The sequence below is a fragment of the Glossina fuscipes genome, unplaced genomic scaffold, assembly GCF_014805625.2.
Source record: "Glossina fuscipes isolate IAEA_lab_2018 unplaced genomic scaffold, Yale_Gfus_2 1, whole genome shotgun sequence".
Lineage (NCBI taxonomy): Eukaryota > Metazoa > Arthropoda > Insecta > Diptera > Glossinidae > Glossina > Glossina fuscipes.
In genome coordinates, this window is record NW_023998415.1 from 10,513,860 (window position 1) to 10,533,227 (window position 19,368).

General features: G+C 31.1%; 1 protein-coding gene across 3 annotated transcripts in view; it reads left to right on the top strand.

The window, feature by feature from the left end:
* The first annotated feature begins 1,452 nt into the window (after positions 1 to 1,452).
* The window catches only part of LOC119632362 (peroxidasin), a 104,116-nt gene continuing 86,200 nt past the window's right edge, over positions 1,453 to 19,368 (top strand). Inside the window, exons 1-2 of one of the 3 annotated variants that reach the window (XM_038025223.1) lie at positions 1,453 to 1,520; positions 2,744 to 3,341. In XM_038025223.1, the coding sequence (XP_037881151.1) occupies positions 3,163 to 3,341 (179 nt within the window). In that variant the 5' untranslated portion in view covers positions 1,453 to 1,520; positions 2,744 to 3,162. The other 2 variants (XM_038025222.1, XM_038025224.1) reach the window with 2 other exon arrangements.

Sequence of the window (19,368 nt, forward strand, 5' to 3'; positions counted from 1 at the left end):
AGAGTTTGTTGGCAAAGAGTTTTGTGTTTTTGTAACACCGCGTATATCGGAAGGAGTTCACACTGTGGTCCTATTACATCCAAATTTCCCACATACATATTATGTCTTACAAATTTTTGTTTTCGTTTTATTCTGTCCTTTCGTAAAAACGATTAACGTAAGTAGTAAATCGAAAAATGATTTGATCAAAACCACCTTTAATCGGATTGATCACTAGGGATGTGATTTCATCAGAATTTCTATAAGTTTAACACAAAGTTCACAAACTGCAATTGTGTGTGTGTGTGTGTGTGTGTGTGTGTGTGTGTGTGTGTAGTAGTAGTAGACATAACTAGGTAGAATTTGACTTTGAAAAAGTAAGCGTTGACAGTGAATTAGGCACATAAGCGAACAATGCTTAATATCAAGTAAAAGACATTTTGCTGTAAGCTAAGCGAATTTCATTCATTGTAGATGAATAAAAGTTTACCGAAAACTTCGTATAAAGTTGTAAAATGTTCAGGTTCTCGTAATATTTTGTTAGTACAATATCTGCACATGAATAAACCTGACCTTGGAATGATTTCAATTCAATTTCTTTACAAAAAAAGATTAATTTTCCTCGACCATATGAACTGGCCTGGCCGGCTTCAATTAGCTTTGATTGTTCGTAATTTTTAAAAACTAATATTTGCTCATTTAAAAAGTGCAAGGGCAGGCTGGCATAAGTTAACTCAGAAGTTTGCAGCATTTTAAAGTACTTTAGTGTTATTTAAGAAAATGCAGTTAAGTTCGATTAGGCGGAAAAAAATGTATCCTTTGTGATGGAAAAGTACACTTTTAGATGCCGTAAAGTACGAAATATCAAAAATTTCATTTCACACTGTTGATAGTTTACTAACATATTTATCCCTGATGCTGACTACGTAGAGTGATGACGATGATGACGATGATATTAATACTGTCTGAGGATGAGAACTCAAACGAGCACAAACATAAGCAGATACAAACAAAAAAAAAAAAAAAAAAAAAAGAAAGGAGAGAAAATGCAATCAGAATCATATGAAAGTATAAACTATATAAAGTATATGAACACGAGCACATTCGCTGTTTTGGATGGAGATCTGATGCACACAACATTCAGTTTCAGATGTTCGCAGTTGGTCGTTGTGGTCGGTTGTATATTGTATGTGGGCGCTCTTTTTGAAAATAAAACTCAAATAAAAAAGATAAATAAATTAATTTAAATATTTTATGTTACTTTTTGTGTTGAGAATAATTTTTAATCACACCAGTAAATTACAATAAGATCAGCATATATATATAATGATAAGTGACATCACTAAAATATTTAAATAATGAAATAAAACAGAAAAAAAAGCAAAAAAAAAAAACAAAAAAAAAACAAAAAAAAATAATATCAAAATAATACAAAAAAAATTTTTTTAAAATTAAATATTAGAAAATTTTTTTTTTTTTTTTTTCTTTTTTTTTTTTATCAGTAGAAGTTTCATATTTATAACGTATCATCAATTTGAAAAGTAATGAATAAAAAGCAGAAAAGAAAAGAAAAAAAAATCAAAAAAAAAAATTCATATCAGCTAAAAGTTTTTAAAGCGAAACTAGTAAGCAAATTATTAGGGTAAACGGAAGTAAAACATTTCTTAAAATAGAGAATCGAGTACGACTTTCATTATACAATAAACTATAGCGGAGATTATATTACATTTTTCGGCTGAACTTTTTCCAAACTTAATATATATATATATATATATTTTCTTACGTAACAATATAATGCAGCTTATCCTAAAGAAGATTAGTTCAGATTATTTAGCAGCTAGAATTAGGTTAGATAACTTAGAGCTTAACTAAATTCCAAAATAGATCTAGTACAGCAATATAAAGATGCAAGCAATTTTAGCATTTAAGTAATTAAATGCCGAAGGCAACGATAATTACGGCTTCCAATGTTTGATGAATACAAGAGACAAAATTTAATTTGCCGATTTTTTCTTTATAAAATTGTACACGAGTGCGTGGAAAAGAATTCAATTGAATTTATTTCCTTTTTGCAAATGCGACAGAGCTTCTCCTTCAACCTAATATATTTGTCTTAGAGTGAATCTTCTTCCGTTATGTTGGATAAGTACATCTTGTAAATTAAAACTATAGCATGTCTAGTATGAAAGATACGTACGAAGCGTATGTGAATCGTTTTGTCTCAGATGACCAGTAACCAGATCGGATCGCATTTACTATCACAATCATTTAAATCTTTTTAAAAAGAAGCTGAAATCTTAAGTAATTATATCGTTAGCTAATCGCTTATCTACAATAGTCACAACAACAATAACAACGTAATCAGAAACCAACTTAACTAAATCACAACTGAGCCAATATTATGTACTCCAGTCCCCTAGCCATACTTAGCATTGACAGTTACCAATGACCTATGATAATAAATATGCTTTTAAAATTCGTAGCTCTTGTAGTTGAGAAATGAAAAAAAAAAAATATCCAAAAATTTCAAAGAACGCCTTTAGTCGTTGATTTAAAATCATACAAAACGGTTTTTATTTTTTAATTTTCCCTCCCCAGTGTAGTACCTTAGCAGTAAATTATGAAATTTGAAATTTTTTTGCCCAAAAATAATAACCGAATTATACACGTTTTCGTATCGTTAAGCCGCAATTAAAAAGAATTAAATTTTCATGCTAAGAAATTTCGAAAAAATAAAACGCCAAACGTTGTTATTTTCAATTAGAAAAGTATTGCAAGCGTGCAGCGGTGTGCAGATGTGTGTGCGTGCAAGTGTGTTTATAAAATCTTAAAGATTAACTCATCAACGAAAAAATAAATATAAAATTCAAAACTAAACACACCCAGGTTGAGAGTACAAACCCAACGAGTTGCACTAACAACGCATACGTGCCCGCAAAACTTAATTTCTTGACAAAAAAAAAAAAAAAAAAAAAAAAAAACAAAAAAAAAAACAAAAGAAAAACAAAAAACTTTTGCAGAAATGCTTTAAGAAAGTAAAAAAAAAAAAAAAACAAGTATTTGTCCGCACATTCACCACACACCCACACTCCTACTCATACACATAAACACGTAGAATTCTACGTGTTATAACACGACATTTTGTTTCGCATTTAAAAAGGATCTCGAGAATAACTGAAGAAAATGTTTAGGTTAATAACGTCGAACATTTTGATTGAGTTGATGCTATTATTTTCGATAGTGATTGCACCAACTTTTGGGTTCTATTGCCCAACGAGCTGTAATTGCTTTCAGCGTACGGTACGATGTATCCGGGCACGTTTAACCAGTATACCTAAATTACCCCAAGATGCAAACGTTGTGTAAGTATTGTACAATGCATGCACATCTTATGATTAACTGTATGCCACATGAACTCTATTTAGGTTAAGACAATCTTTACGTTTCGCTATTAAATCGTTTTACTCGCTTAAACAACGATTATCTATCTATCTATTCTTGCATTTATAATAAAATTGAATAAATATTAAATAAGCCAGTGATTTCCAAATTTGTTCTTACAAAATTGATATCTTTACAATTTTTCAAGTGACTGGTGAATCACCCGTGACTGCTAAACTTTTTTTTTGCAATTTTCTTTAAGAAGCGCCCAGCGTTTACTTTGAAGTCTCATCATCTATCTCTTTCTCTTTCTCTCTCTCTCTCTCTCTCTCTCTCTCTCTCTCTGACATGCAATCACAATTTGCTTATCTAGGCCAAGTATTTGATTTCCGATAGTTAACTTAATTGAGATTAATAAGAGAGAAATTTCTTACTCGTTTATGAAATTCAAAGGAATAACAGGACTTAAAGGAAGCTATATTTTCTTCAAGATTAACACTACACATCCATCACTATGCGTATTTGCAGACTGGCTTCATATCAATACCTCTTATAGGTTATAACTTACAATTTCTTATCTCTGGTACCTTTCGGTTGTATACAGATCATGCCAGATTATTCTGATGAATTGCAATTTAATATATGCTATGGATTGCAACGTAAAATGTTTTAATTGCTGACACAATTCCCATTTGCGAAATTTCAAACCATTTGTGGCCAATAAGTGAGATAGTATAGGCCAAATATTGGGCATTTCGATCAACTTTTACAGCTGATAATATTCTAATATGGGGTGACAAATAGTAAGTTGGAGGAGGAGTAGAAAGATCAACTGATATATAGGATTAAATTGTCTGCATAACGTTCACTGTTCGTACTTAAGCGATTCTCCGATCGATATTTCTGCCTTTTGTGAGCATCTTCATCCGTATCGTTCGCATAGCTTGGATATAAATATCGGCCAGCATTCAAGTATAAAAAGGAATTATATTCATGTTGTCCAGTAGCAAGCGTCAGTAGTTGAAAAAAAGCGAATAAATACTCGATCTGCGCACAACTCTGAGATGAATCTGTTTTATGTCCGTCCGACCGTCCGCTTTGAAAATTCTTCCAACTGCAAAAATTAAAGGAAAGAATTAACGTTGCATACATACGCTTTTGGTAGATGGTTACACGCATACAAACACGCGCGCGCGCGCACATCAATGTTGTTATTGAGCGGGATCCGTCCACAGTCAAGCCCAAAACTTGTGACATCACAGCAAATATCGCGTTAAAGTGAAAACAGGATTGCGGGCCGCCGCCCACCATTGAGTACCATACACTACCCTACAATTATTCTTATAAAGATATCTTAAAATAACACGGTTTATGTGGAAGTGATCGCAAAAGTGGTTCGCTCCAAATCATTTTCACTCCTCCTTCTTCGGCCAAAACATGTCAGCGTATCAAATTTCATATCTCAAAAATCGTGACTTGTGGCCTGAAGGCAAAAATACAACATGGACAGGCGGGTAGACGAACAGAGCTTGACAGACACACTTAGAATCATTTTCTAAATCAATCGGTATGTAATAGAAGATGGAACAATCCCAAATTCTTCTATGTGTTACATACATCCGCACAAATAATATATTCTTGTATCACAAGCGTTGTAAGGTATAATTAGTCATATCATGCCGAAATGCTTTATACTTATGATTTCGATGATACAGGCACGAAAAACACTCCTTCAAGACACGAGTGCAACTTTGATTTCCTAAATTTCTTTCTTATTTTAAATGATTGAAACGCTATTTAATAACATAAAGTAACATTGGTGTGGAATGGTAAGTGAAAATAAAAGGGAAAAAATTTCCCACATGTTTTTGGAAAAGTAAAAAAGGGAAGAAAAACATTCTTATAATAAATTTTATACTTTTCATTACGGAAGAATTACATTTCCTGTGAAAAAGTAAAAAAAAAAACATTCCTTTCGTTTCACTTTTTTGCAGGCTAAGTAATAATTGCTCAAGTATTTATTTTACTAAATCATTATAATTAACTGAAAATTATTGTTTTCATTGCGATAATTGTGTTCAAACATAAAAATTTATTGCAACCCTTTTAATCGTTGTACCCAATACCAGTAGTGGTGAGGTTACACATATTAAATTTGTACGCAAGTTTTTAACACTTAAAATGACTTGAAACTGAGAACTATTTTCGCAATCGATTAAAGCATGTGAGGACTCAAAGTCGTCCCTCGTTTTGGTCTCGCGGATTCTCCGTCTCTGGCGGAGAGAGGGAGAGATAGCTTAAGTTAGCATAGGAATAGGATAGACATAGAATAAGAATAGAATAAGAATAGGATAAGCATAGAATAAGAATAGGGTTAGGAATACAATAAGAATAGGTTAAGGCGAGGGTAGAGTAGAATAAGTGAGTCGTAATTTAAGGTAGTCGAGCTTCGACGCTCGATGGAGAGAGTCTTATTTTAGTCATCGTTGAGTTTAGTTGGAAATCGGATAAGAAGAGCGAAATACAAAACCGACCAATAAAGGTCTCTGTAACAAATAAATGTTCTTGTGTTTTCCCTGGGCCGCTGAGCTACCCCAGCCCCGGATTATGGCCCCGGAAAAGGCTTCATAAGCATGTCTATTTGTCTGTAGACGTAGCATCTAGGCAAAGATATTTTCCGATGCAACTTCATCTCTTCATTCGGTTTTTTTAAGTTCCAACACTCAACCTATAAGAGTTAAATGTCTCGTGAAAAGCCTCATCAAACAACCAAAGAAGTGTGCAAAGGTATTGTATTAGTGTGACACAACAAATCAAGAGCTGTCTTCCCATCGTGGATAGTGAATGGCGAACAAATTCACACGAACGCCGAATAATGTTCGAATAATATCATTTGTTAACAGTTTGATCCGGCAATAAATATTCTACTCTTTGTACTTGTCAGTCATAAAATAAGGAAGAAACTATAATCGGTCCGAATCTATTAATATCTACTATTAGCCTATAGAAGGAAGATAGAGTGAAAATGCATTAAAGAAAGCAAGTAAGATTGCTAGGTTTTTACTAACTGTCGGTTCCTTTAATTAATTTTCGAAGCTAACTAAGTTTTCACGTTGTAAACATGATTCCATCAACAGCCTCTTGCTTTATTCCATTATTGATGTTGATAGAGCATATATACACTTATCGCGTTTCTATGAATTTACAAATTATTGTTAAATCTAATATACTCCATGCGCTGAACACGAGAAGGAAGCGTTTCTTAGTTAAATATTTACTAACGATACTAACGAAGAAATTCTTCATTTGCATTACAAAGTCAGACTAACCGCGCAGCTGGGTAGCCGAGTAGGCAAAAACTGCAATTAAAAAGTCAATATTCGCTGGTTTAAGCTTCAGTGTGGTAGAGTTTACTTTAGTCGCAAATAGCGTGAGTGTTCAGTCGCTAAAAGCATAACACTTATCGTCAGTCCCTCTAACTTGCGGCCACCACACTAAATCTTTCCCTTTCTTCAATCTTCCTTTTTTCTCGCTCTCGCGCTTTTCAATAAAAAAAGGAAAAAAAAAAGAAATTGGAAACATTTGTAACTAAGACAAGGCGTGTAATCCGAGACGAGACATCGTGAATGATTTATTCGATAGGAGCACTCAAACATATTTGCATCAAATTATAAATCGTCTGCTTATATAAATTGAATACTTGCTGTTGAGGCTTTTTTGCCTGATTTTCGTGAAAAATTTTAATATTTCTTATGATTGTAAACAATTCGGATACATAAGTTCGCGTGCATAGTTAAAGCGAATCCAGAATTTTCCCTCGATCACAAAAATGTATATTTATTTTTATGCTATAGCAGCGACAAAATAGTTTTGGTTCCTAAAGACGTCTTTAATAATCGCTTTAAAGAGATTATCATCCGATATCAATATCAAGCGATAAAATATTTTTTACTTTTTATCTATAGTCTAGGTGGAGAAAATGTCATTTACAACATATGTATGAAATGAGCCTGAAAAACACTTTCTCTGCCCTTTTCGCAGCAGTGTATGTTGTATATGATGCGTAGAGTTTAATGAAGTGAACGTACTACTCGATGATGTGCGTAAAAACAGAAATACGAGATAAAGGAAAATAATTAACTACAAGTTGAAAACATTTGCGTAAACATTGCTCATGATTCTTGACTAGTTAGTCGAATAATAGAAGGAACAGCAGTTGGTCTAAAAGTTTTCGAAATTTATTATAACAAAAGCTTAGATGATTACGAAACGTGTGAATTGCAAATACAATTTAGTAATTTATGCCAGCGTTTATCTAGAAAAAAAAAAAAAAACAACAATTGAAAACATTGTAAACGAGCAAACCTAACTTTTGAATACTCTACACCACTCCGCCTAATACGGTTTTTACATTTATTTTCGTAATAAAATATCTTGTTTCGATCTAACGGCAGAGCAGACGAGGCTCGCGTGAAATGTGGATTACGTTAGATAATCTATTCAATCTATTTTGAAAATGATTCTGAATCAACGAATCGATCGAATTAAAGACGATGAGCTCATCTGAAATTCTGTTGTGTGAGACAAACAATCGACAAACAATTTATTCTATACTATTCAACAAATTATGTATGGCATGAAAATTGCAAATAAACAAACAACATTTTAAGTCATTCAGCATATTCGGGAAAAGCAGCGTATGAAAAAAAAGGCTCCTTTAGCACTCATTGCGTATGTTATGTATAAACATAAATAATAATTTTTTTCTTACGATCGAAATGTTTGCATTTTATTTATTTACAGTTACGAAAATGTTTACAATATAAACACATTCATTTTAACAATAATCACAAGCTCTGATGACCGATCGCGATCATCACTATCATTATCATCGATGATGATTATAAACATTATTTCTGAGCACTAACTTGCTCAGTGATTAATTCCATTGCATATCGATTTTGCTTACATATATGTTTACATACAAATGTAGTTCATTTAGTTAGCAATTAGATGTATGTATATAATACATGTGTGTGTGTATATATGTGTATGTTATATAAAAAAATAGCGAAAAGTCGACTTTGGTTTCTTTTTTTTTTTTTTTTTTAAATACAGAATATAACGAATCTTTTAGGGTAAAATGTAAATTCTAATCACTTATCGCTTTTTCATTTTAGACGACGATCTCTGTCTGCGTCATTGCGGGCAAGGCCGTAGATTGAATAACCTACACCCTTTGACTAGGTACAATGCATTACTCATTTTCGTCATAATATCCCCTCCAAAAAAATACAAATAAATATCATGCTTGCATGGAAGTGTTTACATTTTAGAAGAACGTTTATTTGGAAAGGTGGACAAAACCGGGACTGAAGTGGTTCAATTATTATTAGCTTTCACGTATTTTCATTACAAAATACCGAAAATAAGACCAAGTTACTATAAAACGGTTTGCGGTAAGGGCTCTCAATTTTGTACCTAAGTGATCCAAACATACAACAAAAAATTTATATGTTAAATTCTCGATCAAATTGCATTATAAAGTTCTAAAATTGTAGCCTAGTTGTCGTATAAAGTGTTATTTTGTTGGCAAAAACTTTTATATCGGAATAGATTGAAAAAATGGTCCCATACGAGGCAAATTTTAAGCATTTAATGTATGATCGTAAAAATGGTCCAATCTACATCTTCATTTCCAACAGTATCGTTATCTTTGGATCAACACATGTCTGCGTACCAAATTTCTCTGAAAAAATCTGAAAAGTTGAACACGAAGGTGAGTCTATATTAAATATTTATGGATGTTCCATGCATCCCCGCAAACTTAGTCAGCCCGGTTACCCAAGTCAGTGAAGTTGGGAATAAAAATGAAATGAAATATTGAAGAAGTCTTGATGAACACTATGTTAACGAATAAAGTCGAATTTTCCAAAAAAAAAAAAAAAAAAAAAGGCAAGATTTCTTCTTTCTTAATTACGGTAAGTATTGTTCGAAGTATATCGCGCTTACCTAATCTATAAAATGCTCTCATGATATAGATTTAATGTAAAATTGCTAACAAGTATTCAACAAAGCACGTAATAGTTATAAATAAAAATCCTTGAACATATTCTCATCTATGTTCGTTGTTGTGACGATTACGAAATGTTTGCCAACCTAATGTATTATATTTCATAAGGGAAGAACATTTCTGTTTACTGCGTTTATTATCTCTGGTATTTGTATTTGCTTTTAAATTTATTATAGATTCGACAAATTTAAATAAGAAATTTTTCGATTACATAAATTTTACATGAACGGAATGAATTGAACAACGAGCACATGCAATACTTTTGGTCAATACTTTCAATTTATTTATAGTATGCCGTACATTGTATGTTCGTTCATTAAATGCGTCTTTTAATAATCGAATTGAATTGTGCTTAAAAATATTGACATTAGTGTTATTGCCTGCTTCCTGATAACATAGAATTGATGATAATGTTTATTTTAATTTATAACTCGATACATATTTCGTTTACTCGGCAATACATTCTGCTGGTGGATTAGATAAAAATAACAAAGCTTTCGAATTAAAATCAAATAAATGTGAAAACTTTATTACTTTTAGAATTCAGAATTTGTTCGATAACAATTTAGTAAATAGTGCAGCCCAAGCGATAGACGAGTGTAGCACTTTGTAATTTATACATGAGAAAATATTTGTATTCTACACCCGCCTCAGAATTTCTATTAAATTTATCAAATATCATTAAGGCGTAGAAATATATTTCGAAAGCTGTCTATATTATAAACGTTTGCTGTCACTAAGAATGATGCTGTTGCAAGTACTAAGAGCAATATTGGATTCATTATCGAAAAATGATTAATTTATATAATTCATTTAAATTCATATGTTTTGCGTTTTCTAATTTCTAGAGATTTTAATAAATCTTTTAAAATGTTTGAGCTTCAGATTTTTGATCGACTTGGTCATGTCAGCCCATCTCTTCAGTCTTCAGTCATTCATTCATTCGTTTGCGTGCCTGTTCATGTATTTGCGCGAATACTTGTCTTGTTAATGTTCTTTTCCGTTCATTAATATCTTTGTCCGTTCGTCTCCTAACCACACGCTTCTCATTTCGTTTACTCTTCTGCCCATCTGCCTATTTATCCGTCGATCTCTCCATGCGTCGGTTGGCTCATTCATTGGTAGGTCTATTGTTCGATTCGAGTTTGTAGATAGATCTACCCAATCATTGGTTCATTTAAACATTGATCTGTCGATAATTTTGTCCGTCCGTTGCTTTGTTCACTTCGATTTATTCACGATGTCATTATCACCTTCTTCTATATAGGTTTATTTGCATCTTTACTTACCTACCCGTCTAACCGCTTGACTATGAATTATCTGGTCTTCATCTATCTACAGTCTATTGTTCAAATCCTTGACAGTGTTACACAAATGAAATTAAAAAATAAATATAACAAGTCTGTTTGTTAATAAGTGAAATTAGTTAATAAACTGAGATAAATTTTCAAAAATAAATTTTAAAAAATTTCACATATATTTTTCCCTAACAACCTAAGATTTTTTTTGACTACGCAAATTTGAAATTTAAGATAAATATTAAATATGATCGCTAGAAAAATTGTTAAAAAATTTAAACCTAATTAGCGAATTAATCCAATCATTTGATATTACATTAATTAAATATGTTTATACATGACTGCATACTCAGATTTACTTGTAAGTTTTTTAAGTAAATTTCTTTCATTTTTGATTTTGTTTGTTTTTTTCTTAGTTTTGAAACGATAGCTATTTTAATCAAACGTAAATGCATTATATTTATTCATAAATATAGGTTTTAGTGAAATTACTTAAACTGTCTTCATTCATAAAATTTTCATTAATATATCACTCACTGATTTATTTATGATTTCTCCTAACATTAGTTTACATCGCAATCCCAGGTAGATAGATATCCATGTATAGATTGACTGCTTAAACTTTTGTAATTATAAAAGCTTTAACGTGTTTCTATAGTATATATAGATGCACTTGTGTTTTACAAGTGTTATATATATGGATATGTTTTATATGTGTGCGTGTATATTAAGTGTGCGTATATATTATATAAACAAATATTCCTGGGAAAATCCCAATGTAAATACATTAATTAATTAGTGGCATTTATACTATGAAAGAATTATTATTGTTGGAATTTTATTATGTAAAGAATATAAATATATTTACGTACATTTAAACAATTAAAAATTATTTTCGAAATAAAATTTCTTATTTGTTTATATGGTACCGAAATTTAATTTATTTTTGAAAGTGCTTGCAGAAAAATATTTAAGCTAAGCATGCTTGCGCGTCGCATTCGTCATTCGTCATTCGTCTTTTTGTTTGTCAGTGTATCTGCCGGTGATAAACATTCTCCTTATCGCAAGGTGAAAAATATCGTCTTCAAATTCCCTGAAGAAATCTTCAAAGATTTTATGATCAGCATCAAACGTTAAATTGAGCTTAGCACGCCTGCCCGTCAGTTCATCTGTCTGCGATAAATGTTTTCCTTATCGTAAAGTCGAAAATATCGTCTTCAAATTCGGCAATAGGCCAAATCGATCGAAGGTACGCTTACAGTGCTATGTAAAGTTATAAATATATATGTTTGTGTTATATATATATATGTATATATAGATAGATAAATTAATTAACTAATATTAATTTATATTAATTAAGATTAAATAATATTCATTAATATTAATTAATAGTAAAGATATTTATTGAAAATTAATTAGGAACATGATATACACACAAACACTTTTAAAAAAAGTTGCATTTATTATCTTAACCATGCCGTCGCGTTTAGCGTAAATAGAAATATTTTTTATTGCATTCGTATACATACGCAATCATATCATACCAAGTTATGTTGTCTGGATATGAGAGGGAGAGGTAAGAATTAAATAGAACTTTATATAATTTTTAATTTAAAAAGAAATTAAATTTAATAATTACTTTTATTTTGTTTATTGCAACCAAGCGCTCATATTGCAGTTTATTAAAGCGTTTTGGATTTAATAAATGTTTGTTCGAATTACTTACTATATCTCTCCTTGCTAAATGAGGAAACGCAGTCTCAATTACATCTATATCTTACTGAAGGATTTAAACCACCGCTAGAAGAAAAGAAAATACATTTTCTATGTCTTCGTACATTTCAAAGGAATTATTTTAATGTAACTCAAAACAGTTAGAAATTTGTATGACATGCATTCATAAAAATTAATTAATTATTTTGCAGTTTAACAAAGAAAACATAGTTTACTTTAATGAGACGACAAAGAAGATAATATAATATATATAATATAATAGCATATTGCAACTCTATAAGAGAACAATATTATCATAATAAGAAGTCTTTAATGAAATATTAGTTTGGGGAAAAAGAAATCCATTATTTTTATATGAACTTCACGACTTTATTTAACATGCTTTGGATTGTCCGATTTGGGTCAAATATGCACCGTTTTGTTGCGTGTGAATGCACCAAACAAAAAACAGCAAAAGAATTTTTTTTACTGCGAAATGTCACCTTTGCAACGAGCATAAATCTGAAATTGTTTGATCGATACTTTACGAGAAATCTATCAGTGCAGCTATCTACCGAAAAAAATAATGGATTTCTTTTTCCCCAAACTAATATAATCGAAACATTTGTGCGTCCTAATAATGAAACATATATCATATATGAAAACATACGCTTTCAACTCATACTAGTTGCGGATTTAATTGAACATATTTAATGTATTTAAGTTACATCGATATATATTCGTTTACCTACATTTCAAATATATGAACTGAACATGACAGGGGTTAGCTTAACCACATATCCTTAACCATCGCAAGTCTCTAAATACTTATGCTTGTGTACTTTTATTTCGATATATTGAATTTCATGCATAAGAAACTTGCTTTGGCTGGTTTTTATATGATTGTATGATGAAATTATTTTACTAACTCTAAAGTAAGTAAGTAGCTTTTAAGAAGACGCGAACATACAAGGTGTTTGTGACCTTACATTTATTGTGCGAACTTGGAAGATGTACGAGTTTTGGGGCAAAAAAAAAAAGACCAAAAACACAATGATTACGATTACGATTTAATTCTGTACTAAAATTGGATATCGGGGATAAAATCATATGCCATGATATATACATACTTATCTATAAAAAAGTAAAGTGTTAACCAATAAAGGACTACAAGGTGAGACTTTTAAAATCGATGAGATTTTTCCGCAATTGCTTTAAAAAATGCCCCCTGAACTGAGACATTTATTTATCAGATGCTATACATTACATATAACTCAATTTTTTCTAAATTACAAAATGCATTTTATGTTTTATTATTGTTTTGTATTAGTATTTATACAAAATTTTAGTTTTATATTTCAACTGGTGATCATCAAAAATATATATAAAAATATATATTTTATATTTCAAGTGGTGATCATCAAAAATATATATGCTCGGTCCCTTCCCGCGTGTTACAAACAAGATAAGGCAAATTTAGGGTATACCACCATTCAGCAGTAATGGCTATAACACGGTGTTCTTGTCACGAAAAAATTAATGCAGTCTGCGTCTAGAAATCCATTTAGAGATGCATTTACAAAATATACATTTTGGCGAAAAGTACCAAGAATTAAAAAAAAAAGAAGAAAAATGACATAGCGGCCAGGCTCGGCATATGCATTCTGTTGATCGGAGACGCATATACTGATGCAATGCATAAACAAAATGATCAGCAAAATTCGTTTAACACCATTTCGACTAAAAATGTTAGATGCTTACAAGATTAAACTTGGTGTAAAATGCTTCGTTATTACTCATCTCACACATTAGCAGATCAGAAAAATCGATCTATAATTTCTAAAATAATGATTATTTTTCAAACTTTTCTTTGAATTAAAGTCCAACTTTAATATTGCATTCTTAGGTTTGATCGAGTCTTTGAATTAAGTTTTAAATTTTTCCATGAAAAGATCTTCAGATCGAGTTAAAAGAACATAGGCTAAACCGCAATCAAAGATTCATCTACAAGCAAAACATCATTTTGTCAAGAGTCATCGATTTTGTGGTTCCAATGTGAACGTAAATAAAACACACTTTTGATGAAAATTACAAATCGAATTTTTTTTTTTTTCGCATATTGTTTAGACTTTGCCACTATATATCGAATACAATGCATACATAATTGTATAGCGTAGAATAAATGCTAAAATTTATTACGAAAACAACGGATGAATGAAAGTATGAAACGTTTAGTGTAAACAGAGCAAATGCAATATTCATAAAGGGCTTTTAGATGTAACGCAAGTAACTTTTGGGTGTTGGGTGTGAGTTATGGTTATGTCATTTTTGAACATGAAAATGATATTGCAGTTACCTTACAAAGACACAAGGTAACTGATTTTTTATGGCGAAAATTACATGATTTAGCCTTCGGCGATATGTGAGCTCAATAAAATGATGCAAAATGCTTAACATTTCGTGGCATTATTAATTTATATCGAGAAAAGTTCAACGACCATGTAATGTAATCTCCAAAGATGCTTATGTGAACTTGCCATAATGATTATGTGATGTAACTCGATTGGACTTTTTATTTTGGTGAGGATTTGCTTACTCCAGTAAGCAACGAACTGTCAATGACCTCATTCGTAAAGACTATTCGTCTGATTGATAAAATAAGAGCAAATTTATATAGATAGAGTGGCAAAAATTGTTTTTTCCTGGTTGGAATTCTTAGAGAAGTCCCGAGGAGGTCGCTTACATAAAATCATTTTGAAATAAATATTGATTTTTTTTTTTTTTTTTTTTTTTAAATTAAGAAACAAAAAAGCTGTTATTTGATGACTGTTTACATATGCAGTCGCGTACAATGCCCTTGGTAATCGAATCAAAGTTCATACCATTGACTTGTGATTTTTAGGATAGATTTTACGTACAATTCTTAGGACATTTACTTAAAATCCATTTACAGAAATTTTTTTGTGTAATCCATCTTCTTGTCTTATCCGTTCGAATATTGCGGTTTGATCTTTGCCATCGCAAATAATCTTCTTATTCACACTTTTATAAACCCACCAAATCGATTCCAAAGTTTTGTCGCTACATTGTGTTAATCCTTTTTTCCCGAGTTTTCGTTCATCTTCTTCAGCTGCATAAGCTACATGAAGTTAGTTTACGTTGTGGTATCGGCAAATTATTTCATAAATATGTATTTGGTTTTATCACATTAAGTATTTCGTGTCCAAAAAAAACCATTAGTTCTCAAGTTTTATCATATGTGGAATTTTGGGTTTTTAGTTTAGAAAATGCTGCCATATCACTGACATAAAGTTAACTGATCATGCGTAGCCCACATTTTTCTCTTTGCCAGAATGTGGGGCTATTTTCACACTTGATTTGCGCCCTTACCAAAGGAAAAATTGATAATTGGGTATTGAAAATAAATAAAAAACAAAATCATTATTTATATTATTATGTTATAAAATATGCAAGAACACCTTTTTATTATTGTTAACCATAAGGTGAGGATTATTAAGAATTTTGGAAAGTTAATACAATTCCTGTTCTATAATTTTCTTCAAGGACACCGACTGCTATTGGAAGAATCCGATATCATTGCCACACTCTAGGTTCAACAATCATATTTATACGCTTTCCTCTATATATCCTCTTCCATATACATTGGACACTACGGGAATTTTGGCCATGATACAAAAGAACAAAAGAATGAAGTGAAATTTTTCTGATAGCTTTCATTATCTTTTAAGATACGGCAAAAAACTGGACTAGCGTTGTATAGCCTAAAAGTTGTTATAACTCGGTCTGCACAACTCGGTCTTTTAGTATTTGTACTGTAACCGTGACTAACAATTAATTGCAATAACTCAGCTTTTTTGATTTTATGAATGACGATTAAAGGTTTGCTACTAAATTTTAATTTTAGCACTTATTTTATTGATTCTATTTTACTTAGCGGTAAGTCGTGACTTGACGAAGGCATTCTCAGTAAAGCCACAAACCTCAAAAAATGTGGCCTTTTTTGTTGGGCCATCTTCATTTCTGTGCCAGATCGTATAAAAGCATAATTTGAAACATGTACGATAATTGACGTGACGCAATGCGAAATGCAGCCAATGTATCGAAAGGATGGGTCTTTGTTCACTCGTGATAGAGAATCGATATATCAGCTCAATCAAATATCGTCCAATGAAAAGGCTGACTTCCATGCACGTGAGACTCGGTTTGATGGTACGGTTTTATCCATAAACTACCCCCCTCAGCGAAGCTCTCCTGTTAAGCAAAAAACTTATCGTAAAAGAATGGAATGACGAGTATCATGTTTTAGTTAAAGAGAAAAAAGTGACCGGCTTTTCTACAAAAATTTACCTTTTTTTGGCACCCGTTTTGACACTTCTACCTAAAGGAAATTTTACAACATGGAAATTTAACGTTCTTTACCGTCTTATGAGCAATCACACCTACGACAAGGTATATTTCAAAATGATCAAAGTCTCCTCCGATGATATTTGTGAAGGATGCAATATTACTAAGTCTGCCGAGCACCTTTTTTTTGAGTGCAGCAGGTTTGACATCCTTAGACAGTCCAGTCCTTCAATATATTTAGCTTGTATAACAATTTATATGAAATTTTTCGTGCCGGCAACTTTACGCATTTGAAACAACTGACTGCCTTTTTTTGCTTTCACAATTTCTTTTACAATCACGAATCGCCTATACTTTTTTCTTTTGTCGGCATTTCTAGCCGCAGTTTTGACTGTACAGTACCAAGTATGGTGATTTATGGGTTGACAGCAGAACAGAGCTTCTTATATTGCACACTCTGTCACATCAGTCTCTACCATGCTCATAATTATCATAAATGGCTTTCAACTGGATTGATCTGGATCTAATTTGAACTTAACTGGTCCAATCCATTTGCAAAGAAATCAAAAAAATAAAAAAATAAAAATATCGTACACATGTCAATGGCTTTGGAGGCCAAGGTAACTTTCCTCTTGAGAACTTTTCCTTTTCGTTTGGTAGAACATCATTGTCGTAAGGTTGTTTTAATGTTTTTTTGTTTTTTTTAATTGGAATCATTAAACTTTTGCTACAATTTTTTTTCTATTTTTTTAATACCCTGCACCCCTTATGGACGTGTATACAAAGTTTGTTCAAATGTATGCAAATATTTAAAAGGTTTTCACCTACTATTTATTATACCGCTCGATTGACAATTAATTTCTGAATTAATCTAAGCTTGTGTATACGTCCGTTTGTCTTGTTTCCTTGTGTTCAACCTATAGGTTATAACCTCTGAGATGTTTTGATAAAATTGAGTAAACCGACGAGGTTTCAACCAAAGACGATCGCTATTGAAACTACTACGTCTCATATAATATCAGTTGTTTGATGTTTGACTGTAATCGTGAATCATGTCCTATACTATATTGTTTTTACTTGTTATTAGTACAAATCTCGAGCGTAACTATGATGATCTTTCACATCGTTTCAGATGCTAATGCTTTCAAGCCTAACGTACATTCTTAAACACTACGTCCCCTTTTCCACCATCACTGTCACTAACGTACATGTCTACCTTTATGAGCACATCCCTTGAGTGCGGCTGGTTAAATATAGAAATAAAAAAGCAAAGAAAGAAAAAAAACTACAACTACAACAAATTAGTTCTATAAACACTGGCCTTTATGACTCCGTTAATGAACCATTTATTTATATATTGAAATACGTTAGACATTCTGTTTCTAAATAGATGATCCCCTAAACTTTTTTAATGAAGGGCATAATTAAATATTTTAATAATTAAATATGTACTGTAAATGTACTTAAATAGAAATTCATTAAATTTATTAATTATGAGAAAATAATTATATAAAAAATTTGAAATCGTTTAAAATTTAATAAGAATTTTGTGGCTTTTCTATTATAATACGTGTGTATATCGATGTTTATTTTTATATAATAATTAAAATAAATAAAAATTTAATAATATAGAATGTTATAATGCGTTTGTATGAGATATGAATAACCAAAATGTTTTTTCATTTTTTCCTTAAACTTATTGAATTTAATTTTATTTATGATAGGAAAAATTTATTATTAATTGAATTAATGCTAAAATAATGTAATGATTAAACATAGCTAACTGCTAACCAATAAATCAAATAAAAAGTAAAATAAATAATGAAAATGAAAAAATATAAGATTTACATATAGCACACACACACACACTGTTTGTACAATTTAATAACGTTTACATACAGCATCATTCCACATTGCCTGCGGGTTTTGTTGGTTAATCGACACTTTATTAATTTCAACAACGCTTATACGCTCCGTTGGTCCTTAATAGAAATCATTAAACGTTGAAAAAACGAAATTAAAATCATTTTTAATTTTCTCTACGTTTGTTATTGCTTTTATTGTTGTTGTTTCTGTTATTTTGTTGTTGTTGTTGTTATTGTTGTTATTATTGTTGTTACAGCTATTATTTTTCCCCCTTGTTTTTAGTTAGCATTGAAAGTTGTTAACGTTGTTTGGCATTCATAAGCTGAACAAAAGTGTTCTTGTTCAAGTGAACGGTTGCGTATTTGTACTTACGTAAACAAAAAACGTGAACTAAGTTAAAAAAAAAAGAACATTTTTTTTCATACAAACCTGCAATCTTAAAAAAAAAAAAAAAAAAAAGTAATAAACTTTCTTTCTGTAAAAGGTGAGCAATAAGGCTGCAAAGAAAAAAAAAGAAAGAAAAACATGGTGAGAGAGAGGAAGGTAGAGAGACAAAAAACAAAGCCAAAGAAAGAAAAAAAGTTATTTTTATCAGAACAATTATTCTATTCTTTGTATGCATATTTTCCGAACTATGGATAAGATAATATTGCTCCTTTCTATTTTATTTACATACACACGCCCAAACATACG